At 36.1% G+C, this 22,682-nt stretch overlaps 1 protein-coding gene across 9 annotated transcripts in view; it reads right to left on the reverse strand.

The window, feature by feature from the left end:
* Window positions 1-22,682, reverse strand: part of CASK (peripheral plasma membrane protein CASK) — a 404,924-nt gene that overhangs the window by 244,549 nt on the left and 137,693 nt on the right. The window contains exon 1 of one of the 9 annotated variants that reach the window (XM_076539691.1): window positions 13,697-14,845. The exons of the other annotated variants lie outside the window; for them this stretch is intronic. Coding sequence (XP_076395806.1) covers window positions 13,697-14,527 — 831 coding nt within the window. The 5' untranslated portion in view covers window positions 14,528-14,845. Of the gene's footprint in view, window positions 1-13,696; window positions 14,846-22,682 lie in introns of those variants that run through there. 9 annotated transcript variants of the gene reach the window in all.

The raw sequence follows: 22,682 nt of genomic DNA on the forward strand, positions 1-22,682 counted from the left end.
CGACACAAATTTAAAACTGAAACTTATATAATATAATGTCACATGTGACAAATATCTACACAAATTCCACATGTGAACAATAACTCAGAGTATATTATTATAACAATATCTGACAATGGTTCTAACAATAACCAACAGTATAATATTTCAAGCTTCATTTTGTAGTCCCAGTCCGACAACTTTGAAAAAGAATAATGAAAATTCGTGAGTGCCAAGATCGATGGACTTACACGACGAAGAAAATGTTCTTTCACTTCAGTTTAGCTGGGAGCATAATAAGCAACCCATGTACAGCTACTTTATAACACGCGTGTTCGGCACAAAAGAGCAACTCAGGAGACGTCTGTAGCCGTTACAGAAAAGGATCACGAACACGAGTCATCAAGTACGCTTGGCAGAACGAAAAGGGAGCATCAAACAGTCTGAACCGATGATTTTATACTCGAGTTAATCTTTTCGTATGGAATCATGAAAACGACGGATGAATTTGTCATGCATGGTTCTTTGTTTTAGTGAATGGAGGGTTTGGTTATGCTCGGTTGGAGGGAAAGATGATTTTTGGTGCCTGATTTTTGGTGGCTTCATTGATCGACTATGAAACTTGTCATATTTTGTTTAATACTTTGTTGAATAGTGAGAGCTATGGGTAAATAGGGATGTGGGGAGTAGAAATTTTAGAGATTTGGGAGATTTGGCAGATTTGGGATTTGGTAAATTGAAATTACCGCGCCTCCGAATTACCATGCGTTGTATTACCACGCTCTCGAATTACCAAGCGTTGTATTACCACGCCCCCGAATTTTCACGCGTTGCATTACCACGCCCCCGAATTTTCACGCATTGCATTACCACGCCCCCGAATTACCACGCGTTGCTTTACCACGCCCCGAACTACCACGCGTTGCACTACCACGCCCCCGAGTTACCACGCGTTGCATTACCACGCCCCCGAATTACCACGCGTTGCTTTACCACGCCCCGAACTACCACGCGTTGCACTACCACGCCCCCGAGTTACCACGCGTTGCATTACCACGCCCCCGAATTACCACGCGTTGCATTACCACGCCCCCGAACTACCACGCGTTGCACTACCACGCCCCCGAGTTACCACGCGTTGCATTACCACGCCCCCGAATTACCACGCGTTGCATTTCCACGCGTTGTATTACCACGCCCCCGAATTACCACGCGTTGTATTACCACACCCCTCAATTCCCACGCACCCAAATTACCGAATTATAATTATTAAATGATATTTGGGAAATTTGGGATGTGGCAAATTTGGAACTATGTGACTCTGAAAATTCTCGGTATATATCACCTTGACTATACACTATACACCTGAACTATAACCTTCAATATATTTTCCTAAAAAGCATCATCAAAGCTGCTCTCCTATTCTTCCCTTCCTAATAAAACAATCAACCCGTTCCAGCGCAACAATTTTCTTTGTATCTCGTTTGAGAACGCAGGTATTTTATCTATAGAGCTCCTCAATGCATTACATCTAAATTGTCCTTTTCTTGGTGTTGGTATTTCCTACGTCGATCCAGAAAAGAACGACGGAAAAACGTCAGCATCGCGCGTTTACGATCTCATCGTCTTATCTTACGTGCCTGAAATACGAAAAGGTAAAGCAGTGATTTCTCGGGGAGTTTCACCGATTCTCACGTGTAGCTGCCATTTATGAACCACTCCGGCATGCAAATTTGTACGACGTGTACAAGTGGGAATCGTGACTCGTTGGAATCGATCTCCTTGTCGTCTTACTGAAATTCCTTAATTTTGAAATTTATAGGTTGATAATCTTCACACATGAAGTCTTTCATTTTTTCGAACGAAAATTGTTTTTTGGAATTTGAAAAGATTTTTAGAATTTTAAAGTAGATTCTCGAATTTACAGGCTCTCACATTTGTCAAATTTTTAATAGTTTAATTAATTTTTAACTAATTAACTAATTTTTATATAGTTTAAATATTTAAATAGTTTTTTTTAATCTGAGAATTTTTCACATTTTACAATATTCAATTGTGCAAAATTTTTGTATTTTTAGAACGTCAGGTTTTTGCAGCTTCTGTATTTTTAAAATTTTTTTAAATTGTAGAGCAAACATTTCAAACTTGCAGATAAGTCAATATATATTTATTTAATTTCGCATATCCAAAAAACGATGAATACAGAAAAGTTTATACAACGGTATTGATTTACTTTCTAACAAGGAAACTCCACTGTTCCAGTTTTCCACATTCATAATAAATATATAGACAATATTTTATTTGTTAGACTTCCATCATGTCAGTCAAAGCTTTGAGAAAAGTTGTGCGGCTATGGTATAAAATAACAAAAACAAAAGACAAAAAAAGTAATAAATAAAACCTTCCAGTTGATCGAATTTGTTTCACAAAATACAAAGTGGATTGGTGGGAACAGTGGGCATTGTGGTTAGAGACAAGATTAAGTTACAAGCTTTTTTAAAAATAAAATTTCTGATATATGTATTATATTGTTATTTCTGTACCATAATTATATGAGAATAATTATATGAATTATATAATTATATAAGTTATTTTGGTATGAGATACCTAAATCTTCGAACAATTTGATGCTGAAATTATCTAGATAGGTAGACAGCTGGATGCATAGATATCTGTATATCTAAATAGACACCTTGACACCTAGACACCTAGATCATTATATCCCTCAAATTCACTGATTGCATCATATGTAGATGTCTAAGTATGTAGATTACTAGACATCTGGATCGCCACGTTCAAGAGATGTCTAGATTCAAATCCACATGGTTTCAAATCACAACATCTTCAGGTACTTATATTCACAAATTTCTGCAGCCCCAAATCCCACATCCCAAATCTTCCAAGTCCCAAATCTCCCACACCCCAAATCTCCCAAATATAATTTAATAATTATAATTCGGTAATTCAGGTGGGTGGTAATTCAGAGGAGTGGTAATACAACGCGTGGTAATTTAAGGGCGCGGAAATATAACGTGTGGTAATTCGGGGACGTGGTAATACAACGCGTGGTGATTTGGGAGCGTGGTAGTGCAACGCGTGGTAATTCGAGGGCGTAGTAATACAATGCGTGGTAATTCGGGGGCTTGGTAATGCAACACGTGGTAATTCGGGGGTGTGGAAATACAACGCATGGTAATTCGGGGGCGTAGTAGTGCAACGCGTGGTTATTTGAGGGCGTGGTAATACAACGCGTGGTGATTCGAGAGCGTGGTAAAACAACGCTTGGTAATTCGAGGGCGTGGTAATACAACGCGTGGTAATTCGGGGGCGTGGTAACACAACATTTGGTAATTCGAGGGCGTGGTAATACAACGCGTGGTGATTCGGGAGCGTGGTAATGCAACGCGTGGTAATTCGAGGGCGTGGTAATGCAACGCGTGGTAATTCGAGGGCGTGGTAATACAACGCGTGGTAATTCGGGGGCGTGGTAACACAACATTTGGTAATTCGAGGGCGTGGTAATACAACGCGTGGTGATTCGGGAGCGTGGTAATGCAACGCGTGGTAATTCGAGGGCGTGGTAATGCAACGCGTGGTAATTCGAGGGCGTGGTAATACAACGCGTGGTAATTCGTAGGCGCAGTAATTCCAATTTACCAAATCCTAAATCTCCCAAATCCCAAATCTCCCAAATTCCAAATCTCCCAACCCTCAGATTTCCACCTCCTCATCCACCCCACACCACCATCCACAAACATTACCCATAAACTAAATAAGTTTTAATCGCCTATTGCGATGAAAACCGCAAAGACTCAGGTCTTTAGCGATGGCGATGGTCGCAACCGCGATATCGTTATAAGCCTTGTTAGAGCAGTTGGATAGTAGTGAAATAAGAACAAACCGGTCCTATTCTTTTACCGTTTCTAAAATGAGCTTAAACGACTCCCCAAGAAAACAGCTTTCCACCTCAGCATGCTGGAACACCGGACAATTAAACGTTTTTGCATTATACGTATAATCTAGAAGCAATTAAGTGCTTGCACGAGTACTTCACGGTAAATGTGTTCAAAATTCTGTCCTCAGTTTCGTGGACGTTTCAAAACTCGGGTGTACTGTTAACGTAAATAATGACTATGTTGAGGTACTGCATTTTAACTGAATGTTCATTTTTCTGTGGAAATTGCGGTTTGAGTTAATTATGTCACTTAGGGAAGCTCATTTGTCAAGTTTATACATATGTGTAATGTGAAAGGGGTGCCTGTATGTGATGTAGTATAATATTTATACATTTGACATTCGTAGGTGTTTATAGTACAGTAGTGCTGGATTTCTGGTATCTAAAATGTCTACATTTTTACATCTTTATGTTTTACAATAAATATCTTATAACACACTTTACTCCACTCATATGAGTACACTAGGTGTACTATTCGTATGAGTCACATCATTCCAAATTTGCCACATCCCAAATCTCCCATATATAATTTAAAAATTATAATTTGGTAATTCGCGTGCGTGGTAATTGAGGGGCGTAGTAATACAACGCGTGGTAATTTGGGGTTGTGGAAATACTACGCGTGGTAATTCGGAGGCGTAGTAATACAACGCGTGGTTATTCGGGGGCGTGGTAATACAACGCGTTGCGACTCGGGGGCGTGGTAATGCAATATGTAGTAGTTCGGGGCGTGGTAATACAACGCGTAGTAATGCGGGGGCGTAGTAATACAACGCTTGGTAATTCGGAGGCGTGGTAATACAACGCGTGGTGATTCGGGGGCGTGGTAATACAACGCGTGGTGATTCGAGGCGTGGAAATACAACGCGTGGTAATTCGGGGGCGTGGTAATGCAACCCTTGGTGATTCGGGGGCGTAGTAATACAACGCTTGGTAATTCGGGGGCGTGGTAATGCAACGCTTGGTAATTCGGGGGGTGTAGTAATACAACGCTTGGTAATTCGGGGGCGTGGTAATACAACGCGTGGTAATTCGGGGACGTGGTAATACAACGCGTGGTGATTCAGAGGCGTGGTAATGCAACGCGTGGTAATTCGGGGGCGTGGTAATACACCGCTTGGTACTTCGAGAGCGTGGTAATACAACGCTTGGTAATTGGGGGCGCGATAATTCGACTTTCCCGAATCCCAACTCTCCCAAATCCAAAATTTCCCAAATATGAGTACTCTACCCATATGAGTAACGCATATGTACATTTCCTGCATTATGAAAATCAATGAGTGCAGTGTACTCAAACATACACTACAACACAATGTATTAATTTCAATATATCTTGATCTCATAATTTGAATATATCATTTAACAAATAAATTAAAACACAAAATAATTTTTAAGCAAAAACAGTTGCAACATCTAAAGAATTTCTCTGAATTAAATTATTTCTCGAGGCCTATATTTCTGCAATATGCGAGTACATTATTAAAATTCATTTTAGTATATTTCTTCAGGTGCAAACGGTTCAAAGGTCAAATTACACTGCGGCGATTAACAAATTAACGATGACCTAAATTAATCAAAAAATTGTTGAAAGCCACTTCTGAATTTCCCTCAAGGCTCGCACACGCGGACATTCGAATTTAAGTAATTTAGAAAGAAGAAATTCGACGATGACCTGGATACCTTAATTGGTTAAAGTGCCCGCGCTGCGGGCAAGAAAACTCGAATCCCGATTCAGCGATTTGATCGAACGTTTCTAGAAAAGTGCCAGAAATTACATCTTCCAGTTCCGTGGCATGTTTCTGTCGTATTTCAGATCGAATGACTCTGCAAAATTTGAAATTTCACGTTCCTGCAATATATCGAGATTCTTCCGTTTGCAGAATCAGTATTGCCTCATAACGCTGACGGGGATGTCGTTTAGGACACGGAAATCCAAAACAAAGAAATTCCTCGATAAGCTTAAGAGCTTAAGTAAAAGATCCGCGTTCCTATCCCGATTTGGCAATCTGATCGGCCATTTCCGCTCCCCACCGCCATTTTGCGAACTTTGTGATTTATGTACGGCTGAAAATGGCCGAAATCGTCAGCTCGACTCCACTCGTGCGTATCAGACGTTTTTATAAAACTTTAGCCTCGGGAATTTTGCTGACGATGTTCGTCTTTAACTCATCCGTTGTTATTTTTTTAAATTTTATAATAGGTGTTGTTTATAATAATGTTGATAGTAAGGTTAATGTTAATTTTAATATTAATTTCAAGGCTAATGGTAATGTTAATGTTAATTTCAAGGTTAATGTTATATGTTAATATTAATTTCTACGTTAATATTAATGTTAATATTAATTTCAAGGCTAATGGTAATGTTAATATTTATTTCGAGGCTGATGTTAATGTTAATAGTAATTTCAACGTTAGTAATAATGTTAATATTAATTTCAAGGCTAATGCTAATGTCAATTAATTTCAAGGTTAATGTTAATGTTAATAGTAATTTCAACGTTAGTAATAATGTTAATATTAATTTCAAGGCTAATGGTAATGTTAATATTTATTTCGAGGCTAATGTTAATGTTAATATTAATTTCTACGTTAATATTAATGTTAATATTAATTTCAAGGCTAATGGTAATGTTAATATTTATTTCAAGGCTAATGTTAATGTTAATAGTAATTTCAACGTTAATATTAATGTTAATATTAATTTCAAGGCTAATGTTAATATTAATTGTAATTTCAAGGTTAATGTTAATGTTAATGTCAATTTCAAAGTTAATGTTAATGTTAATATTAATTTCAAGGTTAATATTAATGTTAATGTTAATTTCAAAGTTAATGTTAATGTTATTATTAATTTCAAGGTTAATGTTTATAAAGTATTATTACAACATCAAATTTCATAACAATACTGGTTTATGACTTTTTTGCATTGCAAGAGAATTTATATACTCTAAAGTAGATAAGGATGTACAAGATGGTGGACAATAGTATGTCGCTTAAATTATTGACCAATTTGTTATAATATACTAAGAAAATATACTAACAATAAGAACTAGATTCCTCCTGAACTACATTACCTCAAATTCAAGTTCCCTCAAATCTTTATGTCTTCAAATTGTAATAGTTTCAAAGCCTTATGCGGCTTTGTCCATAAATTTCTATGTCACCAAATGACTACGTCTGCAAGTTCCTATGTCCTCAAATTACTACATCTTCAAGTCCATATGTCCAAAAATGTCCACAAAATGTTATGTATCCAAGTTCCCCATTATGGTTTCCAAATTCCCACGACCCTAAATTCTTCAAGTTCTAAATTATTGTAGACCAACATCACAATATCCCCAAATTCTTACATCTTTCAACCTTAATACCTCTAGAAATTCAGTTTGCCTAACACAAATAGTCACATTGTCACATCGTCAAATTTCTGTACCTCCAAATTCCTATATTTTCAAATCTCTACATTCACAGATTCCTATGTCCCCAAATCTAAATTGCACAAAAATCCCTTCATCTGCAAACTAAATCAGTCGAAAACCTGCTATGTCCACAAATCCTTGCATTCCCAAATCCAAATAGCTCTGCAACCCAATTTGTCCTCAAACTGAATCAGTCCAGAAACCTTCATATGCCCAAATCCCTATATCCTCAAATTCCTATGTACCCAAATCCAAATATCCCAGAAACCTATTTATTCTCAAACTAAAACAGTCCAACAACCTTCATGTCTCCAACTCCCAATATCCCCAAATCCCTGTGTCCCCAAATCCAAATAGTCTAGAAACCCTTTTGTTCTCAAATTTAAAGAGTCTAAAACCTTCATATTCCCAAATCTCTATATCCCCAAGACTAAATTAGCTCATAAACCCCATTGTCCCCAAACTGGAAGAGTCCAGAAACCTTCATGTCCCCAAATCCCTATATTTCTTAATTCTTATCTGCTCGAATCGAAATAGTCCAGAAACCCCTTTGTCCTGGAACTAAAATAGTCCAAAAACCTTGATTTTCCCAAATCCCTATGATCCCAAATCTAAACAGTCCAGAAACCCCTTTGTCCCCAAACTGAAACAGTCCAGAAACCTTCATATCCCCAAAATCCCAATATCTCCAAATCCAAATAGCCCAGAAACCCCTTAGTCCACAAACTAAAACAGTCCAGCAACCCCCATATCCCCAAATCCCTACACTTCCAAATTTCTACATACTCAAATCCCTAAATCACACAAATCCATCTACTCCGAAATCAATATACAATCAATGTACATCTCTGTATACGTCACTGTGTTCGAAATCACAGTTGTTTCTAATTCTCCGATCATTATTCCCCTAACAGAACGTACTTAAATCCTTGAACACTGTTTGTCACGGGTAAATATAATATGGAGTAATATCAATACGTGTCAGTTCATGAGCTTCCCGTTATGGTGTCAACTTTCAGTATTGATAAGCGCTGTTCATTCATGTTTCGCGTAATACCGATGCAATTATTACGTAATTATGAAGCTATCAAACAAAACGAACAGTGCCCATTCAGGTATTTAAACTTTAATTACTCAAAGGTAGCTATGGAAACGCTGCAATTGCGAAATTGGAGAAATACTGGATGGTCCAGCACTCATTTGCTGATGTTCTTCGATTATGAATTTTTTTGAAGTTGAATAGAAATCTACATTTATTTTTTTTAATTTTATTTGTGAGTTAATGTTTTGTTCTTGTTGCTATTTGGTAGATATATGATAATTATAAATTTCATGGCAAGAAGTGCAATTTTTCTATAAATTACAGACACAGATACAGTTTTTCTATAAATTACAGACACAGATACAGTTTTTCTATAAATAGAAATTTATTATATTTATTATTTATAGAGAGTATTTGTGTGGTGTTACAGAATATTTTTAATTATTGTTGTTTTTATTATTCCTGTTTGTTAGAGGTTCTAAACACACTTTCTTCTTTTTCTAAATTATAACAGAATGCAATAAACAATTAAATAACTTTCTCATCATAAGATGACAGTCTTATAGACATTTTTCTAGTACATTATAAATAAATAAATAAATCTTAAATATTAGTTAAATATACAGTATCATTTGTTTAATTTTAAAATTGTTTTAAAAAACACTAATATGAATATTCTTGAACTAAAAATTTAATTTGAAGCAATAATTTTCTTAAACTTATTCTGATAAACATTCCTTACAATGCATTTACTGAAGCTCAAGTTAAATTACGTTCAAGTATAGAATGCCTTAAATTAAATGCAAAATTATTAACTTTAATGCAAAATTAAATGCAAAATTATTGACTTTAATGCAAAATTAAATGCAAAATTATTAACTTTAATGCAAAATTAAATGCAAAATTATTGACTTTAATGCAAAATTAAATGCAAACTTATTAACTTAAATTTATTTTGTTAAATACTCCTTACAATATATTCGCTTAAGCTTAAAGTTAAATAACGTTCAAGTATATAGTGCATTAAATCAAATGCAAAATTATCGACGTCAAATGTAAGTATACCAAAAGTGAAACAAGAGACAAGTTTCAGTACCATGATTAGTGAATAAAGTATCAAGGATAAGATTAAGGTCAATATGTATTCACAAATCAGACTTAATTTCGATACAAAAGTTTCATTCAATGGGATTCGAATAGTACTCACTCAAGTGATACTTTATTCTATGCATTTGCAAAGGACTCGTGCATTATACGAGCTAGTTTCTGACGACAAGACGGATACTCGTGAGATTTGGAATTTGGGAATTTGGGAATTTGGAAATGTTAAAGTTTGACGATTTGAGATCTGCAAGCTTCAGAAGTTGGGGGTGGAAATGTTGAGGATTGTGGACTTAGAAGTTTGGAACGTTGAGAGGTTGAAAATTTGAGGATTTGGAAATTTGAGGATTTGGGAATTTGAGGATTTGGGAATTTGAGGATTTGGAAATATGAGGATTTGGAAATTTGAGAAATTGGAACTTTGAGAAATTGGAACTTTGAGAATTTGGGAACTTGAGAATTTGGTAATTTGAGAAAATAGAAACTTGAGAATTTGGTAATTTGAGAATATGGAAACTTGAGACTTTGGTAATTTGAGAATTTGGAAACTTAAGAAATTGGAACTTTGAGAATTTTGAAACTTGAGAATTTGGAACTTTGAGAATTTTGAAACTTGAGAATTTGGAACTTTGAGAATTTTGAAACTTGAGAATTTGGAACTTTGAGAAATTGGAAGCTTGAGAATTTGGTAATTTGAGAAATTGGAAACTTGAGAATTTGGGAACTTGAGAATTTGGTAATTTGAGAAAATAGAAACTTGAGAATTTGGTAATTTGAGAATATGGAAACTTGAGACTTTGGTAATTTGAGAATTTGGAAACTTAAGAAATTGGAACTTTGAGAATTTTGAAACTTGAGAATTTGGAACTTTGAGAATTTTGAAACTTGAGAATTTGGAACTTTGAGAAATTGGAAGCTTGAGAATTTGGTAATTTGAGAAATTGGAAACTTGAGAATTTGGTAATTTGAGAATTTGGAACTTTGAGAAATTGGAACATTGAGAACTTTGAAGCATGAAAATTTGGAAATTTGAGAATTTAGAAACTTGGAAATCATACAACTTCATAAAATTACAACAATCTTCTAAAACCCAAAAATGTTACATTACGTCAAAATAATTTTCATCAAAATAACGTTCCACAAAAGAGAAACTTCAAAAAAAAAAATAATGAAAAAATGAAAATATAATCGTTTTAACAAGCTTCCCCGAAAAAATGTTCCATTGCAAATATATCAAAAATTTCTTTCATATGAAATTTACGAAGGCGAAGTTAATCAGTTTCCTGTTGCGCCGTGCATGTAAATTAACGGAATTAATTTTAGAGTGAATTTTAGTTCATTAGAGAATCCTTAATTACACCACACAAAGTATCACTTTCATGTTTGAACCAGAGTTTCCACAAACATTGTTAACTAGTAACAATCGAAAAGGTCACATTCCACGTACTCGATTTATTCTCATTGCTATCAAAATAATTTTGCTCTTCTATAAATAAAATTGTAGAAATATTTTTTTTAATAAAATATAATGTCATTTACTACTTAAAGCAGAATTGTTTGATTTCAAAGTTCAACAACAACTCTACAAAAATTCAATACTGGAAACATTTTATAAAAGAAAAAATGCTGCTTTGAAAATATTGTTTTGAAAATATATTTGATCACAAAGTTTAGATACAATTTTAGATAAAATTAGGCGAATCATCAATTAGGTGAATGATACTGTTATGAAAATATATTTGATCACAAATTTTAGATACAATTTTAGATAAAATTAGGCGAATCGTCAATCATGTGAATGATACTGTTTTGAAAATATATTTGATCACAAATTTTAGATAAAATTAGGCGACAGAATCGTCAATTATGTGAATGATAGAACTTAGCGTTATCCCATTAAAATCTCTCGAGTACAAGTTAAATAAGTGTGTAAACGATATGCAAAATTTTGATGGACTGTAATCCGTAATACGGTCTGAAAACTGCACACGCATGATAAACCGTATTTCCGGTACATGGAACGGGGCAGTACATGCAGAATGTTAATATCATGTAAAACGCAGAGATCATTTAGCCAAACAATATTTCTTGTCGAATTTATGGGCATTTGCAATTCAATGACAGAAAAGATCGGACAGGATTTACATGCTTTCAATTTCCCTTACGTAACATTGTTCCACGTCATCTGGTATTCCTCCTCACTTTTATCAAGAAAAGTTTCGGGGAAAAAGTGGGAAACATGATACTGAATTTACTTAGGTTAACCTTGTCCTAAATCAATCGCCCCGAATTCATAAGAAACCGATTTGTAGGCGTGGTAATACAACGCTTGGTGATTCAGGAGCGTGGTAATACAACGCGTGGTGATTCAGGTGCTTGGTAATGCAACGCGTGGTGATTCAGGGGCGTGGTAATGCAACGCGTGGTAATACACCGCTTGGTATTTCGAGAGCGTGGTAATACAACGCTTGGTAAATGGGGGTGTGGTAATACAACGCTTGGTGATTCAGGAGCGTGGTAATACAACGCTTGGTGATTCAGGAGCGTGGTAATACAACGCGTGGTGATTCAGGGGCGTGGTAATGCAACGCGTGGTGATTCAGGGGTGTGGTAATGCAACGCGTGGTAATACACCGCTTGGTAATTCGAGAGCGTGGTAATACAACGCTTGGTGATTCAGGAGCGTGGTAATACAACGCGTGGTGATCCAGGGGCGTGGTAATACAACGCGTGGTGATCCAGGGGCGTGGTAATACAACGCGTGGTGATCCAGGGGCGTGGTAATACAACGCGTGGTAATACACCGCTTGGTAATTCGAGAGCGTGGTAATACAACGCTTGGTAATTGGGGGCGCGATAATTCCACTTTACCGAATCCCAAATCTCCCAAATCCCAAATCTCCCAAATCCCAAATCTCCCAAATCCCAAATCTCCCAAATCCCAAATCTCCCAAATCCCAAATCTCCCAAATCCCAAATCTCCCAAATCCCAAATCTCCCAAATCCCAAATCTCCCAAATCCCAAATCTCCCAAATCCCAAATCTCCCAAATCCCAAATCTCCCAAATCCCAAATCTCAAATCTCCCAAATCTGAAATCTCCCAAATCCCAAATCTCCCAAATATGAGTACACAAGAAATATAATGAATTCATAAGAAACCGAAAATTCTGAAAATTCATAAAGGAAAGTCTCATTGGATATGAAACCATGACTCGCCAAACTGCAATGCTATTATTTACACAAGATTAGTGCAAGAAATTAAACAGAGCTGCAATTAATCCCTTCCGGAGTCCTTTATTTAGACACACGTTACAAACAAGAGAGAAATGAGAGAAGTTAAACAACAAAGGAATATGCAAGTCCCACAAGCCTTAGGAGTGAAACGGTTAGTCTGAAAGGTAGTTTTGAACGAAACACTGATTGCAGTGGCGAATTGTAGTCGAAACTAGGGATCTACCCTTTGCAAGGTTAACAGTCAAGTCCAAAATGTCTGGAAAAGACTACAATGCCTGATGAAAGGTAGAATGATGATGAAAGATAGAAAGGAGTCAAAAAGTTTGCTTTTGTGAATGATGGAACATCAGGTGTAACAATTTAGGTGCTACAATCTAGATACAGTATTCTAACTTTGGAGTTCAAATAATAGATTTATGGAGAGATCAGATTTCACACAAGGTCTTCAGATACAAAATTCAGTATGTGTGTTTGGAATGAACATAGAACTTAAAGGGTTAACAAGGTTTGTAAAGGAGACCTAGGATAAAATTGTGGTACAACTGCACATAGGTTCATGCTATCCAAAAGATGTGGGAAAAGATCATTTACTAAGATAAAATATCCACATCTGATCAGTTATACTGAACACCTAAGAAACTTGAACACCTAACACAGTTTATAGAGAGAGATTTGCAGAGGGAACATAGGACCTAGAATGAAATTATGATGTCTCACAGCATATAATAGGAGCTACCCAAAAGATGTGGAAAATGATCACTCACACCACATCTGTTCAGTTAAACTGAACGTAGAAACTTGAACAGCTAATACTTTTACAAACGAAGATATACAAAGAGTACAGCAGACTAGAATCCTTGGAACTAGGATGAATCATCCAGTTCCACCATACATAAAATAACAAAGATTCCAGAAGATTATTTAGAGTAAAATGCAGTATTGTAGATAGGTTTGCAAATTTTTCTTACCTGATGCGAATGATAATCAGTGCCAGCGCCATTAGGGAATCGGTACCGAAAGGGGCTATGCACAGGGCAGTTAACGCGAAAGGGGCTCTCGCTGGGTAACCTTGGCGGAGGATGAGAATGCGGGCCGTATATGACACAGTCCATCGGTATGGGTCTTCCGGGAGCATGATCGAGAGGCCGGCAAGAATAGTTGACGGGCGGAGGTCGTACCGGAGGATGTTCGATTGGCCGACAAGGTGTCTGCTCAAGTGACTGTCTGCCGGGATGTTGTTCGTGAAGACGGTGTTCCAGCATCCGTGATACGTGTTCGACGGACCTACATCCATGATCGTGCATCCGGCCGAAGTGATGGTCGTGCATGTAGCTGGCGTGATCTTTCAATCGACACGGATGCTCTATAGCGCGCATCGCGTGATGTTCCACCCCGGTCCTCATCGGTGTGGACATCGAAGAAGACGTGGCCGGATGATCGGACCTCAGCTGTTCGGTGCGTATCTGATCGATGGATCTACCCATTGCTTCTATGGACCTGCTCGACTGATGGTGTTCCATGGAGGTCCGCATAGGGTCCGCGGACGGCTGACGGATCACCGAGTCGATCGATCTCATCGACTCCATCGATCTCATCGATTCGGTGGAGCGCATGCTGTGCTCGATCGGCCGCATCGGTGACGGATCGGTCGATCTGCAAGGTCTGCTCCAGCATCGCGGTATGGTGTTCGCACCGTCGCTCACGTTGCCGCTGTTTCCAGTGGCGGCGACACCTCCGGTAACGCCGCCGACACCATGACCTTGAGACGGCCAACCGACGGCATACGGATCCATCTCCATGCCGCGTAGGAGCTCGTTAATCCGCTCCTCCAGGTTACCCTCTCGGCCACCGCGTGGCTCCGACCGGTACTCGCGCGTTCATTGCTAACCGATTCACGTCACTGATCCGTCGCGGGCTGACACTGAACGCACTCGCGCAAGACATGCGGTCGAAACGCGTGCGGAAGGAGACTAGGCAACTAGGAACATGCAGGGTAGGGACACACGATGTCACTCGAGACACACGCGGATAACGAAACTGTCACGAGAAATGCCGTGAGCAAGTGCGGCAAGAAGACGACGCATCGCGATGCCGCGCTCCCCAGCACTGAGCCTCGCGGCCTCGACTGCCGCGCAGTTCCTCCACGCAAACCAACCAACCGACCCACTACCCCGACTATCCACCCACCCTAACTATTCGTCCCCTACCTTCTGGCACCCCGTTCTATCCCTTCTCCCTCGTATTACGCCAGTATCTACCCCTCTCTCTCTCCAACATCCCTTTGGACCGCAATGTTCGCCCACCGTCTCCGGTAACATCCCCCTTCGTACGCGTCACACTCCCACCCTCTTTTCCTTCTTCCTGCTTCACGGACAATCTCCGGCCTCATCGGAGTCACACACTTTCCACTTTCGACTTTTCGTTCTGTTTAGCTTTATCACCAGCTTGTACCTCTGTGCTCCGAACTTTCCCCCGATATTCATTCGGATACGTTGACTCTGCGTGCCATAACTTCGGACGATCGAAGCACAGCCGCCAGGGTTTCCTGTTTATTCCGGAAATAGCTATGCCCGAGGGGATGAAACTGAACTGACCGATACGTGTATAACGCACGCTGAAATCGCGTGAATGAAAAACACAATCGATTGCTGGACGCTAGGTGGCACTCGTGACGCTGCGTTCGACGCTGTCACATAGTAACCCCGATTCCCCGACTACATTCACGATTGACCCGATATCTCTGTAACGAGAACTGATTACGTTCAAGTGTTTCGATTCGATTATGCAGTATTGCAGGAAGAACAATGCATAAAGGACAAATAGGTAACATAAGCGTAACAGTTAATGGCTGCAGGACTTTCGTTGTGCGTTAAAGTGTCAGGCACACAGCATGGAAACCAAGGATCATAATCAATTTTATGGAACGTTGGTAAATCTGGGTAGCGTTGGTTTAACCGAGCTGAAAGATCATGCGAGCGGTGTTTCAATAACTGCCGCAAACTGGATTTTGATGGTAACAATGGCGCCGTTGCGAGTGAGCTTTATCAGCTTCAGGAGTAATTGTATTGTAAACGGAAATTGCATTGTGGACGTAATAATTGTAGGAGAATTATTTACTTGTTTGTTTAATGTTCGATAAAGATTGAGGCCTTTAGTGCAAAAGATTTCTTGTTTGAACGTATAGTTTATGCGAGTATCGACTAGCAATAAAGATAATCTTATTCCATACTCCGTCTTTTATAACCTAATTCGGTGTTTACCCGGTTTCTATTGATACGACAACACGATTTCCTCGCACTTGTTGCCCCCGACCATCAATCTATTCTCAATCGTTTTTCATTCTTGCCGACAACTATAAAGCACGGTCAATTTCGTAGAAGTTATCGACCTTGTTAATCCACGTGAGGGTGTTTTCTGACGTGGAGGTACACGGTGAGGTACGTGTGCGGAATAAACTTGAAACTTTATCGTCAAACGTGAGGATTGAATGCAGAAATATCGAGTTAAATAGAAGCAATATTTTGTGGCAAAATTGCACTTGAAATGATCAATATGAAGTATTGAGGCAAATATTTTAGAAGGGTTTTTGAAGTCACTTTGAAAACGTATGAATGTGACATACAAGTACTGTTCTGGTTGCACAGTTAGGGGTATAAAATTAAAACGGATTGAAATATTGCAAAATGGCGATATGTGAAAGTGAGGTGGAATTTGATATTACAAAGGAATTATAGTTAATTTGGAATTATAAGAGTTTGATGGTATATTAAATTGAGATACTGTAGCCTAAAAGGTATTAGTTATGCAAAAGTATGGATTTTGTGGGTTTATTTATGGGGAACAGGAAGCAACTAGACTGTGGTAAATTGTACATTTAATGGAATTCAAACATTCATTTGGACACGAATTCTGATGTAGACTGATTTTTTAGGGTTATTATTTTTAGTTAAGTGAGATGTGAGAAGAAAATTTGAGGGTTATTTTTAGGGGAGAATCACTTTTATTCCTCATAATTTCAGGCATTGTAATTTCACGTATTGATAATTTCACGAGTTGCAAGTCAATGGATTGGTAATTCCACGCGTCGTAATTTCACGCATTGATAATTTTACGCGTTGTAATTCCACGCATTGATAATTTCACGCGTTGTAATTCTTTGCATTGATAATTTTGCGCGTTGTAATTCCATGTATTGATAATTTCACGCGTTGTAACTCCACGCATTGATAATTTCGCGCGTTGCAGTTCTACGCATTGATAATTTCACGCGCTGTAATTCCATGCATTGATAATTTCACGCGTTGTAATTCCATGTATTGATAATTTCGCGCGTTGTAATTCCACGCATTGATAATTTCACGCGTTGTGACTCCACGCATTGCTAATTTCGCGCGTTGTAGTTCTACGCATTGGTAATTCTACGCATTGTAATTCCATGTATTGATAAATCCACATGCTGTAATTCCACGTTTCATAACTCTATGCACAAATAATTTCACGCGTGGTAATTTCACAAGTTGCAGTTCTATGTATTGGTAACTCCACGCGTCGTAATTCCATGCATTGATAATTTCACGCGTTGTAACTCCACGCATTGCTAATTTCGCGCGTTGTAGTTCTACGCATTGGTAATTCTACGCGTTGTAATTCCATGTATTGATAAATCCACATGCTGTAATTCCACGTTTCATAACTCAATGCACAAATAATTTCACGCGTGGTAATTTCACAAGTTGCAGTTCTATGTATTGGTAATTCCACGCGTCGTAATTCCACGCATTGATAATTTCACGCGTTGTAGTTCCACGCATTGGTAATTCTACGCGTTGCAATTCCATATATTGATAACCCCACGGGCTGTAATTCCACGTTTTATAATTCTATGCATAAATAATTTCACGCGTTGTAGTTCCACGTGTTGATAATTCCACACATTTCAGTTCCACGCATCATAACTCTACACATCGATAATTTCACGCGTAGGAACTCTACGTGTTAGTAAATCCATTCATCGTACCTCCACGCGCTGTAATTTCACGAGTTGCATTTTCACGCGTTATAATTCTACAGATTGATAATTTCATATGTTGTAATTCCAGAAATTGAAAAATCTACGCGTTGATAACTCAATGTGTTGTAACTCTACGTGTTATAATTCTGAATGTTAAAAATTTTATGCGCTGTAACTCCACGTGCCATAATTCCACGCTTGGCAATTCCTCACCTTGTAATGTCATGCATGGTAATTCCACGTGCCGTAATTCTATACAACGTTAATTCTAACTTTAGCAATGTACATAAATTACTGTAATAACATACTGTAATTCAATATACGTTATATATAATTGTAATTCTATGTGACAATGTACTTCATATGTGACATATGTGTCACAGTAACTTTTATTATACAACTAACTATATTTCATCGTTTCTATTTTCGTGAACTAATTGTCCCTTCAACAAATAATTAATATTGCTGAAATTGTTGAGACTAATCTATAATTTCCTAGATTTGAATAAAGAAAACATGGATTTAGTTTTGAATCTGACTCTACCATGATTTATTTAAACCTAACTCATTCTCCAACTCATCTGACAATTCCTCCAAGATTTCCTGCTGCAAATAAGCACATACTGTATACAAATAAATACATACTGTCTTTAAATTTCACATACCCTAATCTTAAACTCCACAAATGCCATTTAAATTTGAATTTCAAGCACACTTAAAACGTGATTCCCATTTTTCACATCCAAATTATCAGCTCATTATAAAGCGAAGGATTAAAGAATAAAACAGCTGCATCTTTTTGCTCATCGCATTAAACAAATACGATCACGTTACCCAAAAATGTCCAAGAATGTTGACCTACATCAGTCACCATTTTCAGGACCCTGTTCCCAGACGCGATCACGTAACCGAACGACTCTGCCAGGATTGTGTACGTCCCTGATCCCGATGCCACGTATTAGAAAACTCTCGATGGATTTACCTTGGACCAGTTCCTAGTGCATGTTTTCTACACGAAGAAAAAGTTGGCATCGTCTTCGCTGGAGTAGCATCAGGTATACCCTAAGAGGATGTGAATGGTCTGGGGAATTTGAGTGTTCTTTCGGGAGGATCGAGGAACATAATCCTGCCGGAAGGAACACTGCATATGTTATGAAATGAAGTGCTACTGCTCTTTTATTTATTTAGTTTCCTTCCTCTAGTGTTGAGTTTTGAAACCTTGCTTCGAGTGAATTTTAACGGAGGTTCTTCTTGGTGTTGCACTTTTTAGTGCAGCAATTAGATGCTGCAGTTTTAAGTGAAAATTATTTTTTAGACAATTGTATTGTGGTGTTTATTTACACACTTCAATACAATCTTGTATCCATTTATTTAGTTTCCTTCCTTTAGTGTTAAGTTTTGAAACCTTGCTTCAAGTGAATTTTAACGGAGGTTTTTCTTGGTGTTGCACTTTTTAGTGCAGCAGTTAGATGCTGCAGTTTTAAGTGAAAATTATTTTTTAGACAATTGTATTGTAACGTTTATTTACACACTTCAATACAACCTTGTATTTATTTATTTAGTTTCCTTCCTTTAGTGTTAAGTTTTGAAACCTTGCTTCAAGTGAATTTTAACGGAGGTTTTTCTTGGTGTTGCACTTTTTAGTGCAGCAGTTAGATGCTGCAGTTTTAAGTGAAAATTATTTTTTAGACAATTGTATTGTGGTGTTTATTTACACACTTCAATACAATCTTGTATCCATTTATTTAGTTTCCTTCCTTTAGTGTTAAGTTTTGAAACCTTGCTTCAAGTGAATTTTAACGGAGGTTTTTCTTGGTGTTGCACTTTTTAGTGCAGCAGTTAGATGCTGCAGTTTTAAGTGAAAATTATTTTTTAGACAATTGTATTGTAACGTTTATTTACACACTTCAATACAACCTTGTATTTATTTATTTAGTTTCCTTCCTTTAGTGTTAAGTTTTGAAACCTTGCTTCGAGTGAATTTTAACGGAGGTTCTTCTTGGTGTTGCACTTTTTAGTGTAGCAATTAGATGCTGCAGTTTTAAGTGAAAATTATTTTTTAGACAATTGTATTGTGGTGTTTATTTACACACTTCAATAGAACCTTGTATTTATTTATTTAGTTTCCTTCCTTTAGTGTCAAGTTTTGAAACCTTGCTTCAAGTGAATTTTAACGGATGTTTTTTGTTTGATGTTGCACTTTTTAGTGCAACAATTACATTTGTTGCAAATTTGTTGCACTTTTAAGTGAAAACTATTTTTTATAAAATTGTGTTGTGGTGTTTATTTGCGAACTTCAATATAACCTTGCATTTGTAATTTTGTGAAACATTTTTGTTAAAATGTAGTTCACATATATAGTGTACTTCGTGCTATTCCTCGAAATTACTGGAAAATATAACCTCAAAAATATGCAATGTGTTTAACAAACAGAACACTCCAGTATAAAAATGAAAAATTAATAAAAATTGGAGGAGGAAAATTTGTTTTATGAAGACAGGATGGAAAAACGTTTTATAGGTCTCATATTTTAAGTATTCACATAACGTGAATATTTAATTATTCACATGACGTAATAATTTATAACATTCACCTTTAGAGATATATTTAAAAAATGTATTATTGAAAGGAAAAATGTATTAAATATCCAGCAAGGTACAGTGAAATTTCATAGTGAAAATTGTATCGAAAGGATTGAAATAAAGTTGTACAGCTTCAAAGGAGACATAAAGTAGAAGAAATAACATTTTCCTGGGTGACCATTCCAAACAGGAACATGAAGTTTTATAGCAAAATTGTTCCACGTTTCTGAATGTACCATTTTGGGTATTCATGGTCGAGCTATAAAGAATAAGGCGTACAAAAGCTTGGAATACAATGGCTAAAAGAATCATCTGCTGGTGGAACATCAGTCAATATTTATGAAAATGATAATCGTTATTTATATAGAAATTCTAGTCTGGAATTTTTTAAATAAAGGTAATGGAGCAATATTATTTTTGTGATCATCAGATCATTGTGCAGCGAACATAACCTCACTGTTATATTTTCAGATGATGTTTCGATGAATGTGTGCTTAGTGAAATATTTTCTATTTAAAAAAATTAAATGGTAAAATTAGAATTGACGTCTCATTTTTAAATATTTAATTTTCAATTGATATATTCACTTTAATATATATTTTTCTTTAGGAATAATAGTATTGATATAGGTTAGGTTAGGTTATGATGACGTTAGATTATGAAGAACCATTTTGTACATCAAAATTATATTTTGTTATATTTTATATTATTGTATTATGTTGCTATATTACATTTTATATTATTGTGTTATATTGTTATATATTAGATTTTATATTGCTGTATTATATTGTTGTATTATATTTTATATTATTATATTATATTTTATATTGCTGTGTTATATTGTTATATTATATTTTATATTATTATATTATATTTTATTTTACTGTATTATATTGTTACATTGTATTTTATGTTATTGTATTATATTATTATATTACATTTTATATTATTGTGTCATATTGCTATATATTAGATTTTATATTGCTGTATTATATTGTTGTATTATATTTTATATTATTATATTATATTTTATATTGCTGTGTTATATTGTTATATTATATTTTATTTTACTGTATTATATTGTTACATTATATTTTATGTTATTGTATTATATTATTATATTACATTTTATATTATTGTGTCGTATTGTTATATATTAGATTTTATATTGCTGTATTATATTGTTATATTATATTTTATATTATTATATTGTATTTTATATTGCTGTGTTATATTGTTATATTATAATTTATATTACTGTATTATATTGTTATATTAATTTTTTATATTATTGTATTATATTTTTATATTATATTTCATATTACTGTGTTATATTATTATATTACATTTTATATTACTTTATTATATTATCATATTACAATATACAATATATTACATTGTATCATTACATTAATTATAGAACTTCAATTCTAACTACTCGTTTTAACTGCAGTTATATATATTTTTCTTTAAATCATTTAACAATAAAAAAGCAAGTACCACCAACTCAAAATATTTTATAACATAACCTTCCCTTGTTCCAATCTTTCCATCACCTAATCCTACCAAATAAATATTTTATAAAAAAGTAAAAATTTCGATCACAACTATATATGCACATACACAATTTTCTATCCCATGAACTCTTTGATTAGTTCCCCATTTCTAGACCAACTTCTACAACACACAAGGTTTCTATAATGCTACCGCCTTAGATATTCCGCTTATAAATTGTCTGATTTGCAGTGGAAGAAAATCCCCAGAATACAAAGTATCTATAGTGATTTTGTTCGTGCTGGAAATCCCATATGTTAGTCGTGGCCACTTGAAACAGCTAGATATTTACATATGAAAAGTTTGCGTTCATAACGGTGAGCCTAAAGAAGTACCGTCGATACTTCCAATTTCGAAAGCTGCAAATTCGGGCAATTTGTAAGCATAAGATCGTTGCAAGATGGAAAACGTATATTGCAACTTATGTAGGCACTACAGAAATTTGAATATTGAATTACTGAGTGAGTGGAAGAAGAAATAATTAAATTTTGAAAGGAAATAATAGGTTTGATGATTTCAAATAAATAGTTGAAATACACGAAACATACAGATATTATGGAAAATTTAGGTATGACAGGAATTTACGTATTGAGTTGCTGAGATTTTAATTTTGAATTAGATGAAATCATCAGAAGAATAGAGAAAAAAATTCCCAATTTACCAAGTTTCTCATTTCTCGAGTTTCCCATTTCCCAAGTTTCCCATTTCCCAAGTTTCCTATTTCCCAAGTTTCCCATTTCCCAAGTTTATTTTTCCCAAGTTTCCCATTTTCCAAGATTCCCATTTCCCAAATTTCCGATTTCCCAA

The sequence above is a fragment of the Megachile rotundata genome, chromosome 14 (assembly GCF_050947335.1).
Source record: "Megachile rotundata isolate GNS110a chromosome 14, iyMegRotu1, whole genome shotgun sequence".
In the NCBI taxonomy this organism is placed as follows: domain Eukaryota; kingdom Metazoa; phylum Arthropoda; class Insecta; order Hymenoptera; family Megachilidae; genus Megachile; species Megachile rotundata.